The following is a 25,153-nucleotide window of genomic DNA, read 5'->3' on the forward strand; positions in this document are numbered from 1 at the left end:
CCTTGAGCAAGGCCCTTAACCCTCTCTGCTCCGGGGAGGGTTGGTTAAGAAAGCATAAGTTAGGAAGCATAAGCAACTGTGAATCAAGTTCACCTGCTCTGATGCAAATGGGCAAGCTGTAGCCTAGTGGTTAAGGTGCTGGACTAGTAATCAGAAGGTCGCTGGTTCAAGCCCCACCACTGCCAGGTTGCTGCAGTTGGGCCCTTGAGCAAGGCACCTAACCCTCAATTGCTCAGACTGTATACTGTCACTGTAAGTCGCTTTGGATAAATGCATTGTGGGCATTAAGAGGAAACAGTCGATATTCAGTAGAATTCAACATTTTATTTATGCAGTTTTCAGTCTACGTTTTCTTGAGTTTGATGTAAACAGATCAACAAAGAATCACAATTTAAGGCGTTTGCTCTGCTTAAATGCCATTTATTCAATCCTTGTCTTTTTCATATTCAATTTGAGTTACATACACTGTATTCCTAGGGGGGCCGTAGGGGGGGCAAAGCTGGTTGTCACAGGGGCGGCAGGAGGCATTGTGTGTGTGTGTGTGTGTGTGGGGGGGGGGGGGTGCTGGAGCCTATCCCAGCTTTTCAATGGGCACAAGACACACAGTAACACCCTGGACGGGGGGGAGGGGGCTTTTAAATCTGACACACACACAAACACACACACACACACAGAGAGAGAGAGAGAGAGAGAGAGAGAGAGAGAGAGAGAGAGAGAGGTCTGCGCATGCGCCGTGAGTAGATCTCAGTTACAGTGCGTCTCTCCTGATACGCGCGCGCTGGTTAGTTTGGAGCGCACGCGCCTCTAACAGAATTTGAAATAACGGTTCTGGATTGTTCCTCTCTGTGTGGATAATTATAATAAAATCACTTTTATACTCCTGAGGTGAGTTTTAAACATTATTATTTATATACTGCTGTTAATAAGAGATAGTTAATAAATGTACATGAGGTGTGTAGAGGTGAGATGATTTAACAAGAGTGTTTTCACTCACACAGTAAAATAGTTTCATTAAACGCGACATCCGGGTCACTTTATCATAATACATTCTAATTAAACATTACAGTGTTCATTTACTATTATAAAGCAGCCAAAAGATGTGCGAATTCAACACTAAAGTATAAAATTAACATTACAATGTACATTTAACATTACAGTGTAAATAATAGAATAACTTCTAATTTATCATAATAGTGTAAAGTATTAATATTACAGTGTTTATTTCATTATACATTCATTGTTACATTATAGTATAAATTTACCTTTATTAACTCCACATTACAATGTAAATGTATAACATAACCGTGTCATTTCACTATTACAGAGATCATTTATTATAACAGTGTTAATCTGACATTACAATTTACAATAACATGTAAATTTAATAGTACAGTGTTAATATTACAGTGTACATTTAACATAATTACAATGATTACAATGTTAATTTAATATTATAATGTTAAACAATACAGTGTAAATTTAATATTACAGTGTAAAACATTACAGTGGTAATTCAATATTACAACGTTAATTTAATATTACAATGTTTATTTAATATTATAATGTTAAACATTAGTGTTAATTTAATATTGCAGTGTCAATTCAATATTACAGTGTTAATTTAATATTACAGTGTTAATTTAATAATATAGTGTTAACAATTACAGTGTTTATTTAATATTACAGTATAAAACATTACAGTGTTAATTTAATATTACAGTGTTAATTTTATATAAGTGTTAAACATTACAGTGTTAATTTAATATTACAGTGTTAATTTTATATAAGTGTTAAACATTACAGTGTAAATTTAATATTACAGTGTTAATTTTATATAAGTGTTAAACATTACAGTGTAAATTTAATATTACAGTGTTAATTTTATATAAGTGTTAAACATTACAGTGTTAATTTAATATTACAGTGTTAATTTTATATAAGTGTTAAACATTACAGTGTAAATTTAATATTACAGTGTTAATTTTATATAAGTGTTAAACATTACAGTGTAAATTTAATATTACAGTGTTAATTTTATATAAGTGTTAAACATTACAGTGTAAATTTAATATTACAGTGTTAATTTTATATAAGTGTTAAACATTACAGTGTAAATTTAATATTACAGTATAAAACATTACAGTGTTAATTTAATATTACAGTGTTAATTTTATATGTGTTAAACATTACAGTGTTAATTTAATATTACAGTGTTAATTTTATATAAGTGTTAAACATTACAGTGTAAATTTAATATTACAGTGTTAATTTTATATAAGTGTTAAACATTACAGTGTAAATTTAATATTACAGTGTTAATTTTATATAACTGTTAATTTTATATAAGTAACATTATTACTTAACATTATGAGTAACTTTCGGCCCATTTCCAATCTTCCATTTCTGTCGAAAATACTGGAACGTGTTGTTGCCTCACAGCTCAAAGATCACCTAAATTCCAATAATCTATTTGAATCATTTCAGTCTGGTTTCCGCCCCCAGCACAGCACTGAGTCAGCCCTCCTCAAAGTCACAAATGACCTTCTTCTTTCCTCAGACTCTGGACAAATTAATATTCTCGTCCTCCTTGATCTTACTGCAGCTTTTGACACCATTAATCACTCCATTCTTCTGTCCCGCCTTGAATCCTCTGTCAACATCACTGGTACTGCCCTTTTGTGGTTAAGGTCATATCTCGTAAACAGACAACAGTTTGTTAATATCAACAATTGTAGTTCTGCCATTGCTCCACTGTCCCAAGGCGTTCCCCAAGGCTCAGTGTTAGGTCCCCTTTTGTTTATTCTTTATATGCTCCCCCTTGGTGACATCATACGTCGGCATGGTTTACATTTCCACTGCTATGCTGATGATATTCAGCTTTACATCTCCTCCAAATCCATTAATACTGAGCTTCACTCCACTCTGACAAATTGCATCACTGAAATGAAATTGTGGATGAAAGCTAATTTCCTCAAATTAAACTGTGAAAAATCTGATATGATCATCGTAGGTCCTACAACCCTGGCAAAAACCACAAAAAATTTTCAAATTACCATTGATAATGACACGTTGTCTCCGTCTTCTAACATCCGAAATCTTGGTGTAATTTTTGATAGCAACCTCTCTTTTGACCGCCATGTAAATCACATCACCAAAACTGCTTTCTTTCATCTAAAAAACATAGCACGTCTACGTCCATCACTCTCCTTTTCTGCCGCCGAAACCTTGATTCATGCTTTTATTACATCCAGAATTGATTATTGCAATAGCATGCAATAATAGTGTTCTATCTAACAAAATACTAAAAAAACTTCAGTATATCCAGAATTCAGCTGCTCGCCTCCTTACTCATACTCGCTCCCGTGATCATATTACACCTGTTCTCCAAAAACTTCATTGGCTTCCCGTTGCTCAACGCATTCAATTCAAAATTCTTCTATTCACTCACAAAGCTCTCCATAATCAGGCCCCATCCTACCTCACCGACCTGCTCCATCAGCACATTCCCTCCCGTAGCCTTCGCTCTTCTGAGGCTAATCTACTGTCCATACCCTCTAGGACCAAGCACCGGACCTGGGGTGACAGGGCCTTTTCCATAGCTGCTCCATCTTTATGGAATGCTCTCCCCAAACACCTACGAGATTGTCCTGACCTGTCCAAATTCAAGTCACTTCTCAAAACTCATCTATTCAGAGTGGCATTTAACTTGTAACAACACGAAATAAATGCTTTTATTTTTGCTATTCTTTTTAATAGTTTTTATACTTAGATCACGACAGAAATGTGAAGTCCTAGATCCTAAAACTTGTAAAGTTTTCAGTTTCCTGATTGCATGTGAATCTGTCCTGTTTCTGTCTAATTTTAAGAAATTGTTCTATATTTGTTGTTCTCTCATAATTTAGCTAATTTTTAATGAACTGTCTTATGCTGCTCTCTTTGTTTTTATCTTAATTATTCTTGATGTTGATGTACTATTTTGATTTTGTACTATGATTTGTATGGTGTATGTACGTATTTGTTTTGATTATTTGTCTTATGTAAAGCGTCTTTGAGTATCTTGAAAAGCGCTATATAAATAAAATGTATTATTATTATTATTATTATTATAAGTGTTAAACATTACAGTGTTAATTTAAGATTACAGTGTTAATTTTATATAACTGTTAATTTTATATAAGTGTTAAACATTACAGTGTTAATTTAAGATTACAGTGTTAATTTTATATAAGTGTTAAACATTACAGTGTTAATTTAAGATTACAGTGTTAACAATACAGTGTTACTTTAATTTTGCAGTGTGAATTTATTATTACTATGTTAAGTAAACATTACAATGTAAATTTAATGTTAAATATTACAGTGTACATTTAACATTGCATAATTAATTCTAAATTAAAATGTCAGTCCATTAGTGCATTTAATTGATTTTTTATTGATTTTTGTAAATCCATGCTAATTCATATTTGATGCCTGATACACATTCTGAAATAAGCTGGGACATGGGCCATGTAAGACTGGGAGGTTTGTGAATGACCAGAATCACCTTTCTACAGGCAAACGGGTAAATATATGACAGGTGAAGCTATCTTGACAAATTAAAAAAAAATTTAACAAAAGGATCAGTTGTTTATACGCAAATATACAAGGTTTACCACATTGCAAAAAAAAAACTGCATGTGCAAATATTTTACAGTTTATTAGGAATTGTAGACATTTACTGTCTACAGTCCATAACATTCCTGAAAGATCAAGAGAATCCAGAGAAATCTTTGTGTGTGAAGAGCAAGGCTGAAAATAAATATTAATTGCTTGTGCCCTCAGATGTAACTGAACTAAAAACCAACACTATCCACGATGAATATGGGTTGGCGCCCTACCCAGGGTATTCCTTTCTTGCACCCCATATTTCCCAGTAGCGCCACGACCCTGATTAGGATAAAATGTGTAATGCAGGGTGTTATGTTTGCACTCCACACACTGATGTGATATTATACAGAAGGATGAGCATGTAGGGATTGGCAGTGGAAAACAAAGGAGGACCTGGTGACACCTCTAAGCTGTTTAAATTCCGGCCGCTGTTTAAATTCCGGCCACTGCCAAAATAACCCTAATAATAAGTGTCCCTAAGTCTTTTTAAAAGCTCTGTAGAAAAGTGTTGACTAACCTGGTCATATTTAGTACATAACCTGGTCAGTTACGGTTAGTTAGTGTTAAGGACATGGCAACCATCATATAGTAGAAATGTACTGAAGCGTAGGTCTCATGGTCTCACACTTCTATGTGCGCAGGAGGATATTTTAACTCAAAATATAAGTGTGAAGCACACCCACCCACACACAGAGGGACTGGAAGAAACAGCAATGTTACCAACAAACACACTTTACCAGCCTACCAGGCACTATAGGTGCTGATTTATCAAACCCTCGTTCCTGATGTTTGATATTTGGTGCCAGCATCTTCGTGCTTCACAATAAAGTCTGAAGTCTCCATCGGAATCCATGTAAACAGCACAGCAAGGTCTAGTCAGAGATGTAGTAACTACATGGGCATTTTAAGCACAAACATCTCAGATTGGCCAGTTTACTGACACATATTTAACAATACTTAATCAAATACTAAAAGCAAGACGTCTCAATGCTAATTACATTCAGAGATGTTTAGGAAATACAAAGAGCAGAATGTACAGGCTGTTTATCACGTTGCCTGAGCGGGGCTGCAATGTGAATGTGAGAAAAAAACATCAACAAAGTAAATAATCAAATAAATAATAATTAAAGTGCAGATATGAAAAAAGATGCTGTGACAGTGTGGCTTTGTAGGAACAGAAGAGCAAATAGTAGCGGCAGAAAAATCTTGTTTGTTTGTTTTTATGTTATTAGGATTGTAACGTCATGTTTTACACTTTGGTTACATTCATGACAGGAACGGTAGTTACTCATTACACAAGATTCATCAGTTCACAAGGTTATATCGAACACAGTCATGGACAATTTTGTATCTCCAGTTCACCTCACTTGCACGTCTTTGGACTGTGGGAGGAAACCGGAGCACCCGGAGGAAACCCACACAGACACAGGGAGAACATGCAAACTCCACACAGAAAGGGCAAAAGGGGATCGAACCCAGGACCTTCTTGCTGTGAGGCGACAGTGCCACCCACCGAGCCACCGTGCCGCCCGAAAAACCTTGTTAAACCTTTAGAGAAAATGCATGAATCAGTCGGTGTCTATAATTCATTTATAAAGTTATTTTTAGCAGTAACTCCATCCCTTAAATACTTGATGCGGTGTAATTGTCAGGCAACCCAGAAAACACTTATAGATCCATGTATCTTGTGAAACTCGATAATCTAGGACAGATGGAGCGCATCTGGTGGTCATATATACACTATGAGTGGAAAAGAGACCCCTGTACCTTTGGCCACAACTTCGAAATTCTTTCACTGTCGGACACAACAACAAGGTCATTTCACTTATTTAAAACATTAGTTACCATGACAACCATTTGCGTTTCCATTCAAGAGCAGAAGACGACTGTATTGTACCACGAGATAAAACGTTATTCACCACCGAGGACTGGATTTTAATTAAGAACTTGCATCTGATTTGAGGTTATAAAATATTATAAGATCACTTGCTGAATTTCCCGAGAAAAACTGGAAACTTAGAGACATAAACATAGTACGCTTGAGAAGAACTGCAGTAGTGTATTATTTATTTATTAGGATTTAAACGTCATGTTTTACACTTTGGTTACATTCATGACAGGAACGGTAGTTACTCATTACACAAGATTCATCAGTTCAAGACACAGTGGACAATTTAGTGTCTCCAATTTACCTCACTTGCACGTTTTTGGACTGTTGGAGGAAACCGGAGCTCCTGGACGAAACCCACGCAGACACGGGGAGAACATGCAAACTCCACACAGAAAGGACTCAGGTCGTTCCACCTGGGAATCAAAGCCAGGACCTTCCTGCTGTGAGGCGAGAGTGCTACCCACCGAGCCACCGTGAATGACAGAGCTACATCTTCACCAAGAGATGAATTTCTTTCACCATATGGTATATTAAAGCTATAAAACAGAAAACAGGAGTGTGTTGTCACAAGTTACCTCAAGGATGCAATTTGATTGTAATTAAAGTCAAAGGGGAACTTTCTAGATAATCAAAGCTGTAGTGTTATTGTTGCTAACTTTTGTACTGTATAATAATGAGTAAAGACACCACAGCTTGATAGTGCAGTGGTAGCTCAATGTACCATCGTCTAGTTTGACCTTCTTCTCCCTTAAATTATTATGCATAAGTATTTTGTTTATTCATTTTCTCCCCCTTTTTCCTCCCGACTTTTAGCCCTATTACATCACGCTTCCTCTCCACTAATGCTGATCCCCGCTCTGATTGAGGAGAACGAATCCCCTCCGACACGTGGGCAGCAGCCGCATGCATTTTTTCACCTGCACTAGGCGAGTGCTAATGCGGATCAGCCCTGTGTACGGAGAGACACACCCTGATCAACGCACTCCTTCCCCGCCCCTGTGCAGGCGCCATCAATCAGCCAGCAGAGGTCGTAGTTGCATCAGTTATGAGGAGATCCTATCCAGCTTATTACTACCCCACTCTTACATTTACATTTACATTTTCAGCATTTAGCAGACGCTTTTATCCAAAGCGACTTACACACAATGAGCGGAACACAATGAGCAATTGAGGGTTAAGGGCCTTGCTCAAGGACCCAACAGTGGCAACTTGGTGGTGGCGGGGCTTGAACCGGCAACCTTCTGTTTACTAGTCCAGTACTTTAACCACTGAGCTACCACTGGCCACTGGTTCTTATATGAACAACAGGCCAATCGTCTGCCGCAGGCAGAGCTGAGATTCGATACGATGTATTCAAGATCCCAGCCCCGGTGTGCTAGCATGTGTTTAACCGCTGCGCCACCTGAGTGGCTTCAATTACGTTATTAATGTAATTTTTTCGCGGCTCCCGTATTTTAGGGGTTGCCGCAGCGAGTCATTTTGGTCTGCTTACCTGATATGGCACAGTTTTTAGGCCGGATGCCCTTCCTGATGCAACCCTCCTCAATTTGATCCAGGCTTGAACCAGCACTGAGAGTGCACTGTGAACCTCAGATCTTGGCGATCGAGGGCTAGCATACTTTACCGCTGTGCCACCTAAGTTCTCTAGTATTTAAAAATTGATCAGTAATCAGTTATGAATTTGTTTGAACGAACACCCGTGTGTGTGTGTGTGTGTGTGTGTCAGCAGCATTTGCTCAATGCATTATTGATGCCCATACACTTTGGAGGTCAACACCCCACTTCTCTCTCTCTCTTTCTCTTTCAGCGTTTATTAGTACTATTAGTAGTTAAAGTGACAAAAGAGTACTAAATTTCAGTTCATTTCATCATCCGCTGTAACCTGGTCAGGGTCGCGGTGGGTGCTCTTCCATCCGGCACCACTGGACACAAAGCATGAACTCACCCTGGACAGGGCATCAATTCATTACAGGGCTTTAGCCAATCCCCTCCCTCAGATGTAGCCAATCACATGTAGTGATGTAGTGTAGACTATTAGTAGTCTAGTGGGCTAGTGTAATGGACCGGAACAACACCCAAGTGCCCAAGTTGAAGTGTATTGGGTTTTTTTGCCCCTTATCTAACACAACTTCTAACCAAGTGTAGCCTCGTGGCTGGACAGTTCTCGTCCTGCAGTATGGACGTCACTGCTCAGCGTTTCAGGATAAAACACTGGATGAAAGGAGAGACGTGGCCACTGAGGAAAAAGAGGAAGTGGTTCCAGGCTAAAGTGACAAACACAATGACACGGGGTAAATAAAAGAAAGGAAGGAGAAAGAAGGTCAGGAGAGCTGCATTCATTCTGTACAGGACGCATTAATAATTCAACAGTCGGGAACGGAAATGGGCTGATGGGACTGCATGATGCAGTTCTTTTTCTTTCTTCTTTATCCAACTCAACACATGAGGTCTTTCTTCATCTGTCTCCTCTGTTGGGTCCTCACTTTCTACAGGATGTCTTCTATTTTTTGATCGGAGTGGAGCTAAGCAATACAACTTTACAGTGTTTATATTGCAATAAGGGCGCTCGGGTAGCACAGAGGTCCATTACATTAGCCCACCAGTGCTGAGATCCTGGTTAGTATCTCAGTGTTGTTATCGGCTGGCTTGGCGTCTACACAGATGCTCGGCTATGTCTGACTGTAGGGTGGCCAAAGCCCTGCGATGAACTGCAGCCCTATCCAGCCCCAAACATGCAAAAGGTGGATTGGCTAAATTACCTTAAGTTGTGAGTTGTTGTTTCCTGTAATAAACTGGCATCATGTACACAGTGTTTGTCATGAATGCACTTTTGTTTAATTAAATACACTATATGGTCAAAACACCATGTTGACACCCCTCCTAATTATTTACTTTAGGTTTTTCAACCATCATATATATAAAATAAATGAAATCTCACTTTCTGACACCAGTTTGGTGAAGGTACTTTTCCGTTCCAGCATGCCGGGTCCATAAAGACATGGTTTGACGAGTTTAGTGTGTAGGAAGTCCAGTGGCCACCCAAACCTACTGAACACTTTTAAGAGGAACTGAAGCATTGATTGTTGAAGCTTAACCATTTAAGGTCATTAGCAGGACTATGAAGCCGGGGTAAACTACATAAGACTGGTGAAATATGGTCAGACTTCCTGTGCTGGTTACAAACTAGCCGAAGCTCATTCAGAGAGACGTTAGGGGACAAGCAGCAATGTACTCAAATAAAAAGGTCATGAAAGCATCTCATAGAAGATTAACTGCTCGTTAACTAGTAAAATATTTTCTCAGGCGGACCTATTACTCAAAATAAGTCCCATTTTTTATCAGTTTTTTCTATTTCTTCCCTAATTTTTTCTTATTTTCTGTATGGCTGCTGCTAAATCAGACTACACTAATGCATTTTAACCATATACCAACATTGTACTGCAATACTTACTTAATATTTCTTACGCACCTTGAGCCTACTTAATGAATCATTTTTAACTGAGTCTTTTACTTACTTAATTTTTTTTCTGATGTATCTTGAGCTGTTGTAATACTTGACTTTCCCTCTGGGATTAATATAGTGATCTGTCTGTCTGTCTGTCTGTCTGTCTGTCTGTCTGTCTATCTATCTATCTATCTATCTATCTATCTATCTGTCTGTCTGTATATCTGTCTGTCTGTCTATCTATCTATCTATCTGTCTGTCTGTCTGTCTGTCTGTCTATCTATCTATCTGTCTGTCTGTCTGTCTGTCTGTCTGTCTGTCCGTCCGGCCGTCCGTCCGTCCGTCCGTCCGTCCGTCTATCTGTCTGTCTGTCTATCTATCTATCTGTCTGTCTGTCTATCTATCTACCTGTCTGTCTGTATATCTATCTGTCTGTATAGCTATCTGTCTGTCTGTCTGTCTGTCCGTCCGTCCGTCCGTCCGTCCGTCTGTCTGTCTATCTATCTATCTATCTATCTACCTGTCTGTCCGTCTGTATATCTATCTGTCTGTCTATCTATCTATCTATCTATCTATCTATCTATCTATCTATCTATCTATCTATCTATCTATCTATCTATCTATCTATCTATCTATCTATCTATCTATCTTTATCGTTATCATATTAATGATCAACATAATCATAAATATTAGTGGGACCTAGAACAGCCCATTGTCGGGATCTGTTGTGTCAAAGTTTACAAAACCACACAAACTAACTTAACAAAAAACAAACCTTGACTTCCACATACAATTTTCCCTTTCCCTTTCCCTTTTATGTTATTTTCGACAGGATTAAAATCAATGACACCTCTGGCAAGGCGAGGACAACTCTACGTCTTATTTCAACCAGATTGAAGAATTTGAGATTGACAGAGAATGGAGGTGTTACACACTGCAATCTGAGGACTGGACTGGACTGAATGAAGAAAGTTTCTGAACCACAGGAAAAACACTGACTGTTAAAACCTGCACAGGGCCAAACGTCTGATCATCGACTGATGGATACAGGATCACATGCATGGTGCCGTGGAAGTGACAGTTTCTCTCAGATGAGGCTCTGACACCACAACACACCCCAGGGTAAGTGTGTGTGTGTGTGTGTGTGTGTGTATGTGTGTGTGTGTATAAGAGCCTCTGATCGGCTCAGGTTGTGTGACGCAGTACAGCTCTGTCCCAGTATAATCCAATAATGCCACTTACCCTTCTACAATCTCAGGGTCGTCTGTTTGCCACTTTCCTCCATTGAGACAAACCACATCTTCATTCTGATCGGCTATCGATAACAGCTAGTGTTAGCATTTACAGTTTTACTTTATTGTACTTTATTGAGACTGAAATTGATTTGGGGTGTTTCACAACCTGATTCCTGTTTTTGGCAATTTTTTAAGTTTTGATCCAGTACAATCATCTCCGTTACCACCATCACATTTTAAGCATTATAACAATGCTAACCCTCAATATCATCAAAGCATTTTGCTGACTAGAAATGAACGAATGCTAGACACCAACACGGTTCCCATTAGTGTTGAACCTAGCAATAGGGGAAGCCATTAGCACTCATAGATAGCGTGGGCTAGCATCTCTTTTAGAGCGTTTTAAAGAGGGAGGGGGCATAAAAGGGAATTACACCTGACTTTAGTGCACTTTAATTGAATTGAGATTTATGAGAAAAGCAGGAAGAGATTGAAAGAAGCGAGGAGCGTTAGGCGTAGAGAGAGGGGAAGAGATTCAGACGATCAAAGACGCTGAGCGAGTGAGAGCAGTGAAAAGCCACTGCAAACAAATTACATTTGAAATACATTGAATTGTGTCTTTGCTACAGCTCAAGCTGGACTGACTTTCAGCTCCTTCTTATCGATCTGATGATTTACTGACAGTGATATTGACACAATTTAATCCCGGCCATTTGAAGTATGCACTTAATGCTAGGCTATATGCTTCATACGCCTTATTCTGTATGCATCTTTTAACAGCCTTTGATAAAAGCTTTAAGTGGACCTGTAGGTGCTCAGCACAGGATGTGGGATGGGGGTTTGTTGATTTTAAAATGTTTTCTGGACGTTGAGTTTTCTAGACGAAGTGGCTTCTGTTGGGATTTTTTTTTCTCAGCTGCTTCCATATTGGATCTGGTCCTCATACCAAACTTTACGCTGGATGCCCTTCCTGACACAACACTCCTATGTCTATACGGGCTCGGGACTGGCACTGTGAACGCACCGAATGGCAAGGCTGTTTTCCAATTCACGATTGTGAATCCGCTGCCACTTGCACAACCCCTCGGATCTGGTTAAGGAGACCCGGATCACCACACGCCCCTCCTGACACGTGTCACAATCTGCATCCACTTTTTATCAACTCTCAGTCTTGGGTTTCCACACAGAGCCGAATTGCGTATGGAGAACCAAACACAGCTCCATGTGACTTCCCTTAATTATGCAGGAACCCAGACCAGTCCTAGATATCAAATATCACAGCAGCAGTGGGATGAGACCCCGTCTGACCTTCCCTCCCTCAATCACAGCCAATTGTGTTTGTGTGGATGCCTGAGATTCAAACTCATGTGTCCCAACACTGACCAAACCCCTACTGCTTCCTTCTTAATCACATAGTATACAGTGGATCTAAAGTAACAAAACAGTAGCAGTCTCATTATTTTGGCTACATCTAGAAGTGGCTTTCTTTTGCTTATTTTGGAATAGCCAGCTACCTAAAGTCATGCACTATATGGCTAAAATATGTGGACACCTGACCAGCTTGTTAGATCTCCTATTCCAAAACCATGGACATTAATATACAGCCTCCACCTCTCTGTGAGAACCTTCTACAAGGTTTAAAGTGTGTCTATGGAAATGTGTGCCACTTCTATTCACCTGTCAGAGACGGGGAGCTGCACTGCCTATGAGAGTCACCCACTTTGATCCCTGAATTAAAGGATGCACCATATGCCAGCAGAGTATGCAGTTGCAACTGCAATGAGAGATCCATTTCAATTTTCCTACAGCCAGTTGTGCCTGTTGGACGACCGACCGGGTCGATACAGCTGAGATTTACACCCGTGAGCTTGAGATCTCAGCGGTGGCTGGCTTGCGCAATAAGCCACTGCACCACCTGAGCTCTGGCTTGTTTTGACTGCTATTTTTTTAATATATATTTTGTTTATGCATTTTCTCCCCTTTTTCTCCCTTTTAGCACGTACAATTGCCCAATTCCATCATGGTTCCTCTCCACCAATGCCGATCCCCGCTCTGATTGAGGAGAACGAAGCTAACCCACGCCCCCTCCGACACGTGGGCAGCAGCCGTATGCATCTTATCACCCACACTTTGACGAGTGCAGTGCAGCTCAGCATTGTGTACGGAGAGACACACCCTAAGAGGACTCTTTTCTCATCTCTGTGCAGGCGCCATCAATCAGCCAGCAGAGGTCGTAATTGCATCAGTTATGAGTCCCTATCCGGCTTAATATCCCACCCCTATCAGAACAACAGGCCAATCGTTGTTCATGTAGCTGCTCAGCCCAGCCGGCATTTATTTGATGTATTTGAGATCCCAGTTCTGGTGTTCCAGCATGTGTTTTTACCACTGCGCCACCTGAGTGGCCTTTGACTGCTATTTTAACTTTATTTTAATTTGTTTACCATAATTGTAGACCTCATAAAGAGAAGGGCTATTTGATTTTTCTATCACAATCATTAAATAAAGTGCCCTGGCTAATATAAAAGTTTACTAAGTGACCAAAAGTATATAGACTTCACTTTTTATTATTGAGTTCGGGTGTTTTACCCACACCCATTGGTAACAGGTTAATAAGAGTTATATTAGAAATTATATGTTTTTTTCACATGCATTCAGGCAGTTTGGGGAAGGTCTGTTCCTGTTCCAGCATGACTGTGCACAAAAAGACAGTTTATAAGGAGCCCTGACCTCAGTTCCACGAAATAAATTTAAACCAGTTAACCTTACAAATGACTTTTTGACTAAATGTGCACAAATTCATACAGACACGCTGTAAAATCAGTGAACAGCCAGTATATAAAAATAATGAATTATTAACATAGTTTTAATTAGATGAAGTATTGTATCATTTCTTCATTAATGTGCTTACCATAAATCATAAATAATGATAATATAATTAGCTTTACATTCATGAGCAATTATATTTTGTTGCTGAAGTTTATGGCTGATAAAACTGGCAGCCTGCAGACAGATGGATGGTGCAGTCCAGATGTAGTGAAACCTGAGACCATCATAATACAGTAGATTGATAGAGAGATTCTCTCTCTCTCTCTCTCTCTCTCTCGCTCTCTCTCTCTCTCTCTCTCTCTCTAAAGCAAAAGGCACCAAATTGTCTGTCAGAGCCCGCTGGGATCTGTGTGATAGTCCATGGTGTTCTTTAAGTGGACATGTAAACCCGAATACAGGATAAAGAACGTGATCTCTTTGGAAATGGAAGTGATTCCAATCATGCTTCTCTCCCCTCAGAAAGCAATTTGCTGAACCACGGCATTGTGGGTGTGTTGTGGAGAGATGCATCAGACCAAACATGCTGCGGTATACGGACTGCCTTTTATTGAACTTGCTGCAAGGTATAGATAGCACTTTGCATAAAACATGGTGGGGGTTGGAAGGCGGCACCCATGAGCATAAACCCTAAAGAGGTGGGGTTATACTAGGGGTTAAACATAATCCCATTATTTAATTTCCATCCATCGTCACCATCTGTCATCATCTGCGCAGACAATAGGGATGACGTTCCTTACTGTTCCTTCAACTCGGCGATTGTTTTTCTGCAGCTAATTTAGTTCTCTAGTCTTATCTTATCACTGGACTTTATTGGGCCGATCAGCCTGCTCGGAGAGGGTGCTTATTTCCCAACGCATAAGCTTATTAGTCCTACTTTGGTTTCATGGCCATCCAGATGCTTTTTATGTTATCTTGAACTTTGCCACCCTCCAATGAATCCTGTTTTTGCCTAATATTTTTCTGTGTAGCTTCAGTACTTTTTAAAAGTCCATTTATAATCAGCAGCTCTTACTGTGGTTTGGTTCAAGCCTAAAGCTCAGAAACCTTTCAACTGAAACTTTCAGGACTGCTTAACTTTGATGGTTAGGGTAAAGATGAATGAAATCTGACTAAAATAAAATGAGCCAAACTGTCCTTCCAGTTTTTTCTTTGTTTGCCAGAAACATCTCAGCAGACACCGTACAAAATTAATGAGAAATGCAAAGATATACTGCTATTATAGTCCATTATCAGATAAATATTTTTTGTGTTGTGCAATAATGAAAAGCTTGCACGTATCCCTACATCCTTACACCTCCCATTTTCTCCCAGTTTAGTGTAGTCAGTTTGTCTTCCGCTGCTGGTGGATCCCTGATTGCAGTTGAGGTGGGTATATTGCTGCTCACGCCTCCTCCGACCCGTGCGCAGCCCTTAGCGGAACCCTTTTTCACCTATGCACTCTCTATCTGGTAATCGGGCTCCTTACACAGCGTTTGAAGACCCCACACACATAGTCCGGTCATCCCGCCCTAGCAGAACCGTGTCTGCTGCAGGCACTGCCAATTATGCCCGATAGATGGCGCCCAGCCGACCGGTGGCAAAGCCGAGTTTCGAACCGAGGAGTTCAGAATCTTGGCGCTGGTGTTCTAGCAGAATATCCTTACACCTTATTTGTTTTATTTAAAACAGCCTGTTTTCAATATGAACGATTTGTTTCACAACAAACTGGTTGCGTTCCAGTAATAATATGAAAACAAATGTCATAAATGTCATTAAAGTGTAACAGTGTTGGCAGGGGTTCTGAATTGAATTTTTGTTTTGATTTTCTACTTCCAAACTGTAGTTTAGTAGTTAACAGTCGAATCATTTACCCTCTTTACCTTTGAAAATAACAACAACAATAATAAAGAAGCAAACAATATAAAAACACAATGCGCTTTGGTATTGCGCCACTGAGATCCAGGTTACGGCTAAGGGGGGTGTATTCCAGCCTTGCGCCCAGGGAAACTGGACCCACTGCAACCCTGACTGGGATAAAGTGGTCGTAAAAATTAAAGTGCAATGAAATAAAAACATAAAGCCTAATAAAATGTGTGTTCATTTTGCAAATAACATGACAATAATGTTGTGCAAACTGCTCAGTTTGGTGGCATCCAGTTTCGGTGTCTTTTTAATGATTACCACATGTGTTATTTATTGCAGTGTCTTCATTATGTGCATTGTCATCCTAACTTGTACCCAAAGTGGATTTTGTACTGTAGCAATAATTGTTGTAAAATCTAATAATGAAATCCATTAACAATCGATAAGCTTACTTAGATTTTTCAGATAGTGGCCCTGATTTTGTAAATGGCCATTTCTACTCATTCTGAGGCATGGTATCATATTTAACTTGTGTAAGTGTGTTTGTGTGTGTGTGTGTGTGTGTGTGTGTGTAGCTAAATGGAGGACAGGGATCGCAGCCGCTCTCCATCACGCAGGACCAGCAGGGTGGAGCAGGTGGTGGGACGATGGCTACGTCGTTCCAGAGAATCCACCAGCAGGTACGTTAGACGTGTTTGTGTTAATGACAGACATGATAAGTCAACTAGTTGATTCACTGTTATGTAACCACCTAATCAATTAGTAAAATTAATTAATTAGTCATTTTAATGAAATAAATACGTGTGTTGGAGGTGTTGCTTTAGAGAGGGAAGTGTCTTCCTTATAATTATGTGCAGCAAATACACATCATATGCAGAAAAGTTGAAACGTTTCATCATCTTTGTGGTAACAATCTTACATCCCTTTTGACCATTAATAAACAAAAAACACTTATACAATCATAGGGGCCCCTGGTGGCTTGGGTACCATAAGCACCTGTTTATACAGATTAAAATCAGCCCTGGTTTTACACTTGTTCATGTCCCTTATAAATCAGGATGTATAAATAAACTGTAGAAAACTTGACCCTCTACTTCTATAGAAAACATGAGCTGGAATAGTTGCTCCAGAATTATTGACACCCTTGGTAAAATAGGTAATAATGTTCCTGTGGTTAAGTTGCTCAACCTCATACCGAAAATATAAATTTAACCCTTAACTAAGATCATTTATAAGCCAGTCAAACCCCTTTCAGACAGTTCTGTTTATCACAAAATCTGTATCGCATTAATTAACACATGAAAGCAGATGAGTGTCTGTGAAAGGTGGTACTAATCTTATGTCACCAGTTCTCAAAATCTACGATCAGTTGCCACCTGGGCGGCACGGTGGCTAAGTGTGTAACACTGTCGCCTAACAGCAAGAAGGTCCTGGGTTCGATCCCCAGGTGGGACGGTCCGGGTCCTTTCTGTGTGGAGTTTGCATGTTCTCCCTGTGTCTGCGTGGGTTTCCTCTGGGTACTCCACAGTCCAAAGACATGCAAGTAAGGTGAATTAGAGATATTAAATTGTCCATGACTGTGTTTGATGTAACCTGATGAATCTTGTGTAATGAGTAACTACCGTTCCTGTCATGAATGTAACCAAAAGTGTAAAACATGACGTTAAAATTCTAATAAACAAACAAACATCAGACGCCACCTCCATGTTAACATAGGCTGTAAAAGGTGTGCCAGAACAAGGCATTTATATCTTATAATATAGTTTTACCCTACGTATAGTAGTAAGTAAGTGCTTAGAGTTCTCTAGACTCCATTGGAACTTTGAATAGAGCCAGGTTCTTTGGTCAAGTAGGACAAAATAAAGATTTCTAGCAAGAAGCACTTGGTCATGGTCTTGGTGTAAAAGGAATACATCAAAATATACATCTAAATCCACACAAATATGGTTCAATAAACAAAGAGGAATCAAGCTTTTATCACAGGTATCCCAGTCCCATGACCTGAAAAGCTTGACGTGAGTAAAAGATGAGAATCCAGAAGAAAGGATCTATAAACCTGAAGGATCTGGGAGAGTCTGTATGGAGAAGTGCTCTCAGATTTCACGCTCTGATGATTTTTTTAGCACCTTCGATTATCCTGGCTTGTTAAGGAGTTGGAAGCAGACTGCAGGGTTTTCTATAATACGACCCCCCTTGAGCCAAGAAGGTCAAGGGTCTTGCTCAAAGGACCTGCAATGGATGCTTAACCTTTGATTAATAGTCCAAAGTCCTAAACACTGTCCCAAGATACACTATGTATGTAGTCATGAGCTTGTTGGACATCCTATTTAAAATAGAGTGACCTTTATGTGACCTTATCTGAGTAGGCATCTCACAAGTATGTTTGTGAGCCTAATAGGTTTGCACGTGTGTGTCTGTAGAGAGCGTGTGCTGGACGATGATGGACAGGCAGCCGATGGCAGTCCTCAGGAACAGAGAAGCTGCTCAATCAGAGTGACGGTTCAGATTTCACTCAACCCTGACCTCAAGTCCCATGGTTTCACCATCACCACTCACGCACCGCTGCAGGTGCAGGAGGTTGTCGCAGGTACACACACACACACACACACACACACACACACACAGCATAGAGTAACAAGGGTTCCAAGTGCCAGCTTGCAGCAGGGATCAATTACAGTTCACAGAAGTGCTAAATACCCATCAGTCACAAATGAAGTACAGACTTGAACAAGCACCTCAATACATGAGTGTTTGTCATTCAGAAACCTTCAATATAAAAAAACAATGCACAACTTAGTGTAAGGAGTACAAAAACTGGACCCTGGAGCGACAAACATTGCGATAGGAGCAAGACCCTCAGCGTCTGCTGCCTGTTGCATACAGTGTGACAGTGGTCTCCAACCCCCGGGCCACGGACCGGTCATTTATTACCGGGCTGCACAGAAAGAATAAAGAATTATAAATCGCTACAAGAGCGATTCAATTTCCAATACTCTTGGGGTGTTAGTGTCTCTAATCACCACTAGGTGTGAGCAGCGTCTCATTGCAGCAAAAAAAGCTCAGGGTTCCCACCGAATTTCCATTCTATAGTTCTTCTATTTTACATCCCCCGCCGGTCCGTCAAATTTCTATATTATATCTTATATGAAACCGGTCCGTGGTACAAAAAAGATTGGGAAGTGCTGCAGTATGGAATCTACAACAGTACCTGCAAACACTTTTCTCCGCTAATGTCCCATGTTCCACATTAATCATGTCACCATAATAATGCTAAATAATAAGTTTAATAAACACCAGGATGAACTTGAGCTCCTTCCATGCACATGATTGAAGCTTTAGGGTAAGTTCTGAAGTGTAGACTGGAAAGTAGATCTCTACATACTTTACTTTTCTAAGAACTTTAAGAGGAAGGCTCCACCACAAACCATTCAGGACCTGTATAGAAGCAAAGCAACAAGAAACTTCTTAATTGCTAGAATAATGTATCGTTCTATAATAATGCGGCACAGTGGTGGAGTGAGTAGCACCATTTCCTCACAGCAAGAAGGTCCTGTGCTTGATTCCCCAGCTCAGCCAGGCTCCATGGTCTGTATTGGTTGCTTCGGGAGCTCTGGTTTCCTCCCACAGTCCAAAGACAACTGTTCTAAGTGTGAACATGTGATGGACTGGGGTGTTTCCTGCTTTTCACACAATGAATCAGACCCATCTCAACCCTGACTCGAATAAAGCGGTGGTAAAGCACACAATAACTTAATGAATGAATGTTTTTGTCCATCCCGGTGTTCATCCATTAATATTGTGAACTCGTTTAGTCCTGATAAACAGTAAGTTGTAGTTAGCAGTGGAATGAAAGGCAGCAGTCACCTATAACACCAGTGCAACCACCAATGGTAGATGTCATTAACTTTATGTGCTGTAACTAAATAATTTAGTGGACACCAGGACGTGTTTCTGTACACGTGTGTGTGTGTGTGTGTGTGTTGCAGGGGGCCCGGCAGATGGCAAACTTTTACCTGGTGACCAGCTTGTCAAAATCAACAACGTCGCCATTGAAGACCTGTCCACAAAGCAAGCGGTGGACGTCATCAAGTATGTCAGGATGTGCATTAGCATGTGTGTGTGTGTGTGTAAATGACATAAACTCAAGATTCAAAGTGAAAATAAATCAATCACAACCAAAGTATAAGGTCACCTCTAGTAGTTATTAAGTTTGTGCGTTTTACCCACACCCACTGGCAGCAGTTTAGGGAAGTCTCCTGTTTCCGCATGACTGTGCACACGTGGTTTGATGCGTTTGGTGTGGAGGAACTCCAGTGGCCGGCCCAAAACCTTAACCTCAAACCCATTTCTTTCTTTAACAACAAACAAAACATAAACAATTAGTAATTTGTCCAGGGAACATAAAAAGCGTCACACCGACCACCCAACTGCATCACGTATGTATAAATGAGTGTAAATGCAACATTGCAATTCTCTCTCTCTTTTTATCTCTGTCGTATTTAGGGAATGTCAGGACTCCATAACAGTGACAGTCCTCAGAATAACAGTGGTGAGTGTACACACACACCCACACACACACACACACACACACAATAGAATGATATAGTGACCACTAAAATACAGCCACACTAAGTGAGAAACAGTAATAAAAAGATATGAGAAGGACCTGATTGGCTCTGATTTTGAACACACAAGCACACTCGATTAGTGCAGTGGTTTAACTCCCCAGCGGTGAATCGATATCAGCCGGTCTACATACATCTACGTGCAGACCTGATTGGCTGTGTCTGAGGGGATGGATGTATTGGTGTCCTGTCCTGGGTGTGCTACTGCATTTTGCCTAACGATTCTGTGGAAACCGGACCCACAGCATCTCTGACCAGGATAAAGCCATTGTAAAACATGAACATGACATGAAATGAACAGACAATCAAAATGAACAGGAGTAAGGTGTGTATTACAGATTAAACTTGCCTTGCCTACAGATGCTAAACTTGTAATAGATGGAAGGCGCTGCTGCAGCTGGTATAAACGCCTTCGCTACTATGCTAGTTTAACACAGACAGGATGGTCGTTCGGCTACAACAGCTCATGTAGCAGCATCGCCTATAGCCAAAATTATGTACACTGCCCTGCCAATGATTCAATTTAGGTGTTTCAGCTACACCAATTGCTAAAAGGTATAAAGTAAAAAATCAATAATTAAAAAAATGCTTCCTGTGGCAACGGTTTGAGGAAGGCTTTCAGCATGAACGTGTCCTTTTACACAAAATGCTAGATCCAAAATAACAATGGACTGCACAGAGCCCTGAACTTATTTTATGCCTGAGCCAGGCATTCTCATCCAGCATCAGTGTCAGAGACACTGGCAGGTGCACTTGTCAATGTGCTCCCAGTGCCGGTCCCATGCCTCAATAAAAATACCGAGAGCTGTGTAAGGAAGGGCATCCGGCGTAAAAACTGTGATCAGGTATCAGGATGATCTGCTATGGCGACCCCTAAAATACAAAAGCAATAAGCCTTGTTAGAAGAGCCAAGGCTGGTATATACATGTATGGGCTTTGTGTTGAAATTATTACAAAAAACTACGACATTAGAATTTTCGACTTTCCCTTATGATTAAATCACCGTTTCAAATCTAAAAGCTTTTTACAGTGTGAATGGGGAGGCTTACTTCAAAATAGAAACAGAAAGAAGAGGATGGGGAGGTCATTAAGGTCTAAACAAAGTCTGGTCATTGGGGTCCTATATAATCTAGCCATTTAGACCAAATCTGATCTGATTTGTCCTTCTGAACTCTTAAGGAATATGTTAGCTTTTCCATAATAAAAATTTCGTAAACAATATCAATCCACTCATGTATTTGAGGAGGTTCAGTAGACAACAATTTTCTGGTGATTACTTTCTTACTTGCAGCCAACAAAATCGACGGTAATTTCCTATCTTTTGACACATATCGAGATGAATTCACACATTTTATTGCTGTTTCTCTAATAGTCTTCTACGCTACATGGCTGATGAGTGATGATTTGAAACTTGCCAAATGACTGATCATTAACTGGAAAAAATGGTGTTCACTACACGAGTGCTCAGACAGAACTGCTAATGACCTCTTATGGCAACAGTTAGTCATTTATTAGGGGAGATTTCTGCAAAATTCGTTATTGCCTGGAAAATATATTGTGCATTAGGGCTTTTGAGCTACACTAGTGTTCTTTGCTTCGTTCCTTTCCTTTCCGCTAAGTGTGCACGCTTTTAAAGACTCCAGGATATTTAACGTGCTCAAAATGTAAAATGAGAATGGATGAAACTCAAAAGGACAACGTGGGAAAGATTTCCAGCAAGTGTTCGCTGACAGTGTAAAAGTTTCTTATTTAAACATTAATTTTAACACAACTGTAACACTTAAAGTGTAAAACTTATTTTTTCCTTTAACAAATACAGTAAAGAAATAAACAGTCAACTACATAAGTGATACAATAGCTCAGACACTGATTTCTAGTGCTGCAGAGCAAACTGGGATCTCATGGAGAATGAAAAATGTAGAATTCTGTGTTTGGAAATAAAGAAAGTACAAACACTCCTACACTAGACCCAGATTATGTGCACTACTGTCATCAGGTTGTGGTTTTTTTTAACAAGAGGTTGAACTGAAGGTCATGATGCAGCCAGATGCAGCCAGAGCAGTACAGTTTGAATGTCTGGCGCCATCTGGCAGTTAACTGGTGGAATTGCATTTCCTAAACGACAATTCAGAAGTACTTTGTGCACATTAACTCCATTTCTTCCCCTTTTTCTCACAACTTTTAGCAAGTCCAATTGCCCATCATTTCATCATGCTTCCTCTCCACTAATGCCGATCCCCGCTCTCATTGAGGAGAACGAATCTAACCCACTCCCCCTCCGACACTTGGGCAGCAGCCGTATGCATTTTTTCACCCGCACTAGGCGAGTGCTAATGCGGATCAGCACTGTGTACAGAGAGACACAACCCTGATCAACGCACTATTTCCCCGCCCCGTGCAAGCGCCATCAATCAGCCAGCAGAGGTCGTAGTTGCATCAGTTACAAGGTCCCTATCCGGCTTACTACTACCCCACCCTTATATGAACCACAGGCCAATCGTTGTTCATGTGGCTGCTCAGCCCAGCCGGCAGTCAGAGCTGAGATTCGATACGATGTATTCGAGATCCCAGCTCCGGTGTGCTAGCGTGTGTTTACCGCTGCGCCACCTGTTGGGTCATATTAATGGGATGTCCAACAAGCTCATGGTCAGGTGTCCACATCATACGTTTGGCCATATAGTGTATGATGGTATACAATATTCACATGTATCTACTACCAATCCAATCATAACGTAGTGTTTAACATATGCCACGTGATTTGGGATGCAACCATAAAACTGTACGGATGTGCTTGACAACATTGTCATACCATCGGACTGGTTGCTATGGTTACCATAGGTATTACTTATAGGTATCATACTGTAGCTTCAGAAAGAGTATATGGACAGGGGTTAAAAAATGTATAATAATAAAAACAATATAGGACACTTGGAACACCTTAACGTATAATTAATACATCTACAAATGTCCAGTACAATAAAATGTTTCTTCTATTCTACTTCTACTTTATATTCTGGGTCAGCCATTGTACGGTGCCCTGAAGCTTGTAGATTGTAAAGGGCACAAGGGCCCAACACTGGCTGCATGGCAGTGCCAGGACTGGAACCTACAACCTTCCATTCAATATCCCGAAGCTCTACCCACTAGGCTACCACTGTCCCACAACTAAATATCAGCAGCTATTGAAACGATTAAACTAATTACTCATTACTATAATTAGCATTTTGTCTGTTTCATTAAGGAATCGTGTGTGTGTATATGTGTGTGTGTGTGTGTGTGTCAGGGGCCGAAGTCATCCTTCATAACCCCAGAGAAGAGGGCTAAGCTAAAATCCAACCCGTTTAAGGTGCGCTTCGCTGAGGAAGTGGTGGTAAACGGCCACTCGCAGGTTTGATGCACGCTTTACTCAGCTGTGGTCTCTATCTTAGTCTTTGTGTGCTTCGCATATGTGTTCACATATGTGAGTGTCTGTGCTTGTGGGTAAACCATTCCAGTGTTTGAGTAGGAAAACAGAGCCTCCTTGCATGAGTTCATGTATAATTGTGTCTTTGTGGGTTGGTAGAAGTAAAGTGATTGTATTTGTGCTCTGTAGATGAAGAGCTGGAGACTAACAGCCTTGTGAAACCACACCTAAGTCTCTTTTAATGGAAAACTGTAGATAGAAAGTGAAGCCGAATACATGGGAAGTGAACGTTTAGGGCTCTAGCATAGACATTTAGCCTGTTATTCATGTTACTTAATGGTGGTGTGTGTTTGTGGTTGTATATTTTCCATTTACCGTTAGGCCTGTCATAATTAATACAACACTCAACAGACTGTGATTATCTGAGCTGAGCTTGATTACAGTTTGGGTGTAAAGTTAATACAACCTCTACAGCAAATGTAGAGTTTGTTTTTGTTTGTTTGTATTCATATTTACCTAATATTAATACACTTAATATTTAATAAACTCCCCAAAGATAACATCAATTGTATAGTGGCGCTTGATCCAGGCTTCGAATCCACAGTGGTGGCATCAGCCAGTTGTGTGTCTACAAGCAGACATGATCGGCTATGTCTTGGGGGGCAGGGGCTGCCAAGGCCCCTCGATGAACTGGCATCATGCCTGGGTTGTGTTATTCCATTGTGGTCAGTAATTCTGAGAAAACTGGACCCACTGCAACCCTGACCATGATAAAGCAGTTTTAAAACATGGTCATAATTAATAATTGTTTGTTTGTTTGCTTATTAGGATAAGGTGATGTTTTACAATATGGTTCCATTCATGACAAGACAGGTAGTTACAGGTTACCCAAGATTCATCAGTTCAAGTTCAGTATCCAACACAGTCATGGGTGATTTTGTATCTCCAGTTAACCTGACTGCATGTTTTTGGACTGTGGGAGGAAACCGGAGCACCCGGAGGAAACCCATGTGGACACGGGGAGAACATGCAAAGTCCACACAGAAAGGACCCGGACCGCCCCGCCGGGGGATCGAACCCAGGACCTTCTTGCTGTGAGGCAACAGTGCTACCCTGCATAATATATGGGACAGATGTTATTTTAGGAATACAGATGCTTCTCAGAAACGCTGCCTCTGTGATTGTAATAATCCATTATGGCACGTGCTTGTTTAGACGTTGTCCACACTTATTGAG

The 25,153-nt window shown here is 40.3% G+C and overlaps 1 protein-coding gene across 1 annotated transcript in view; it reads left to right on the forward strand.

Moving 5' to 3' along the window:
- Nucleotides 1–754: 754 nt before the first annotated feature.
- LOC134327097 (FERM and PDZ domain-containing protein 1) overlaps nucleotides 755–25,153 on the forward strand; it is a 37,150-nt gene continuing 12,751 nt past the window's right edge. The window contains exons 1-7 of the mRNA XM_063009176.1: nucleotides 755–885; nucleotides 10,816–11,105; nucleotides 16,465–16,569; nucleotides 18,310–18,476; nucleotides 19,876–19,978; nucleotides 20,393–20,438; nucleotides 23,798–23,902. Of these exons, the coding sequence (XP_062865246.1) occupies nucleotides 16,469–16,569; nucleotides 18,310–18,476; nucleotides 19,876–19,978; nucleotides 20,393–20,438; nucleotides 23,798–23,902 (522 nt within the window). The 5' untranslated portion in view covers nucleotides 755–885; nucleotides 10,816–11,105; nucleotides 16,465–16,468. The remainder of the gene's footprint in view (nucleotides 886–10,815; nucleotides 11,106–16,464; nucleotides 16,570–18,309; nucleotides 18,477–19,875; nucleotides 19,979–20,392; nucleotides 20,439–23,797; nucleotides 23,903–25,153) is intronic.

This window comes from Trichomycterus rosablanca, chromosome 14 (genome assembly GCF_030014385.1).
Source record: "Trichomycterus rosablanca isolate fTriRos1 chromosome 14, fTriRos1.hap1, whole genome shotgun sequence".
Taxonomy (NCBI): Eukaryota; Metazoa; Chordata; class Actinopteri; order Siluriformes; family Trichomycteridae; genus Trichomycterus; species Trichomycterus rosablanca.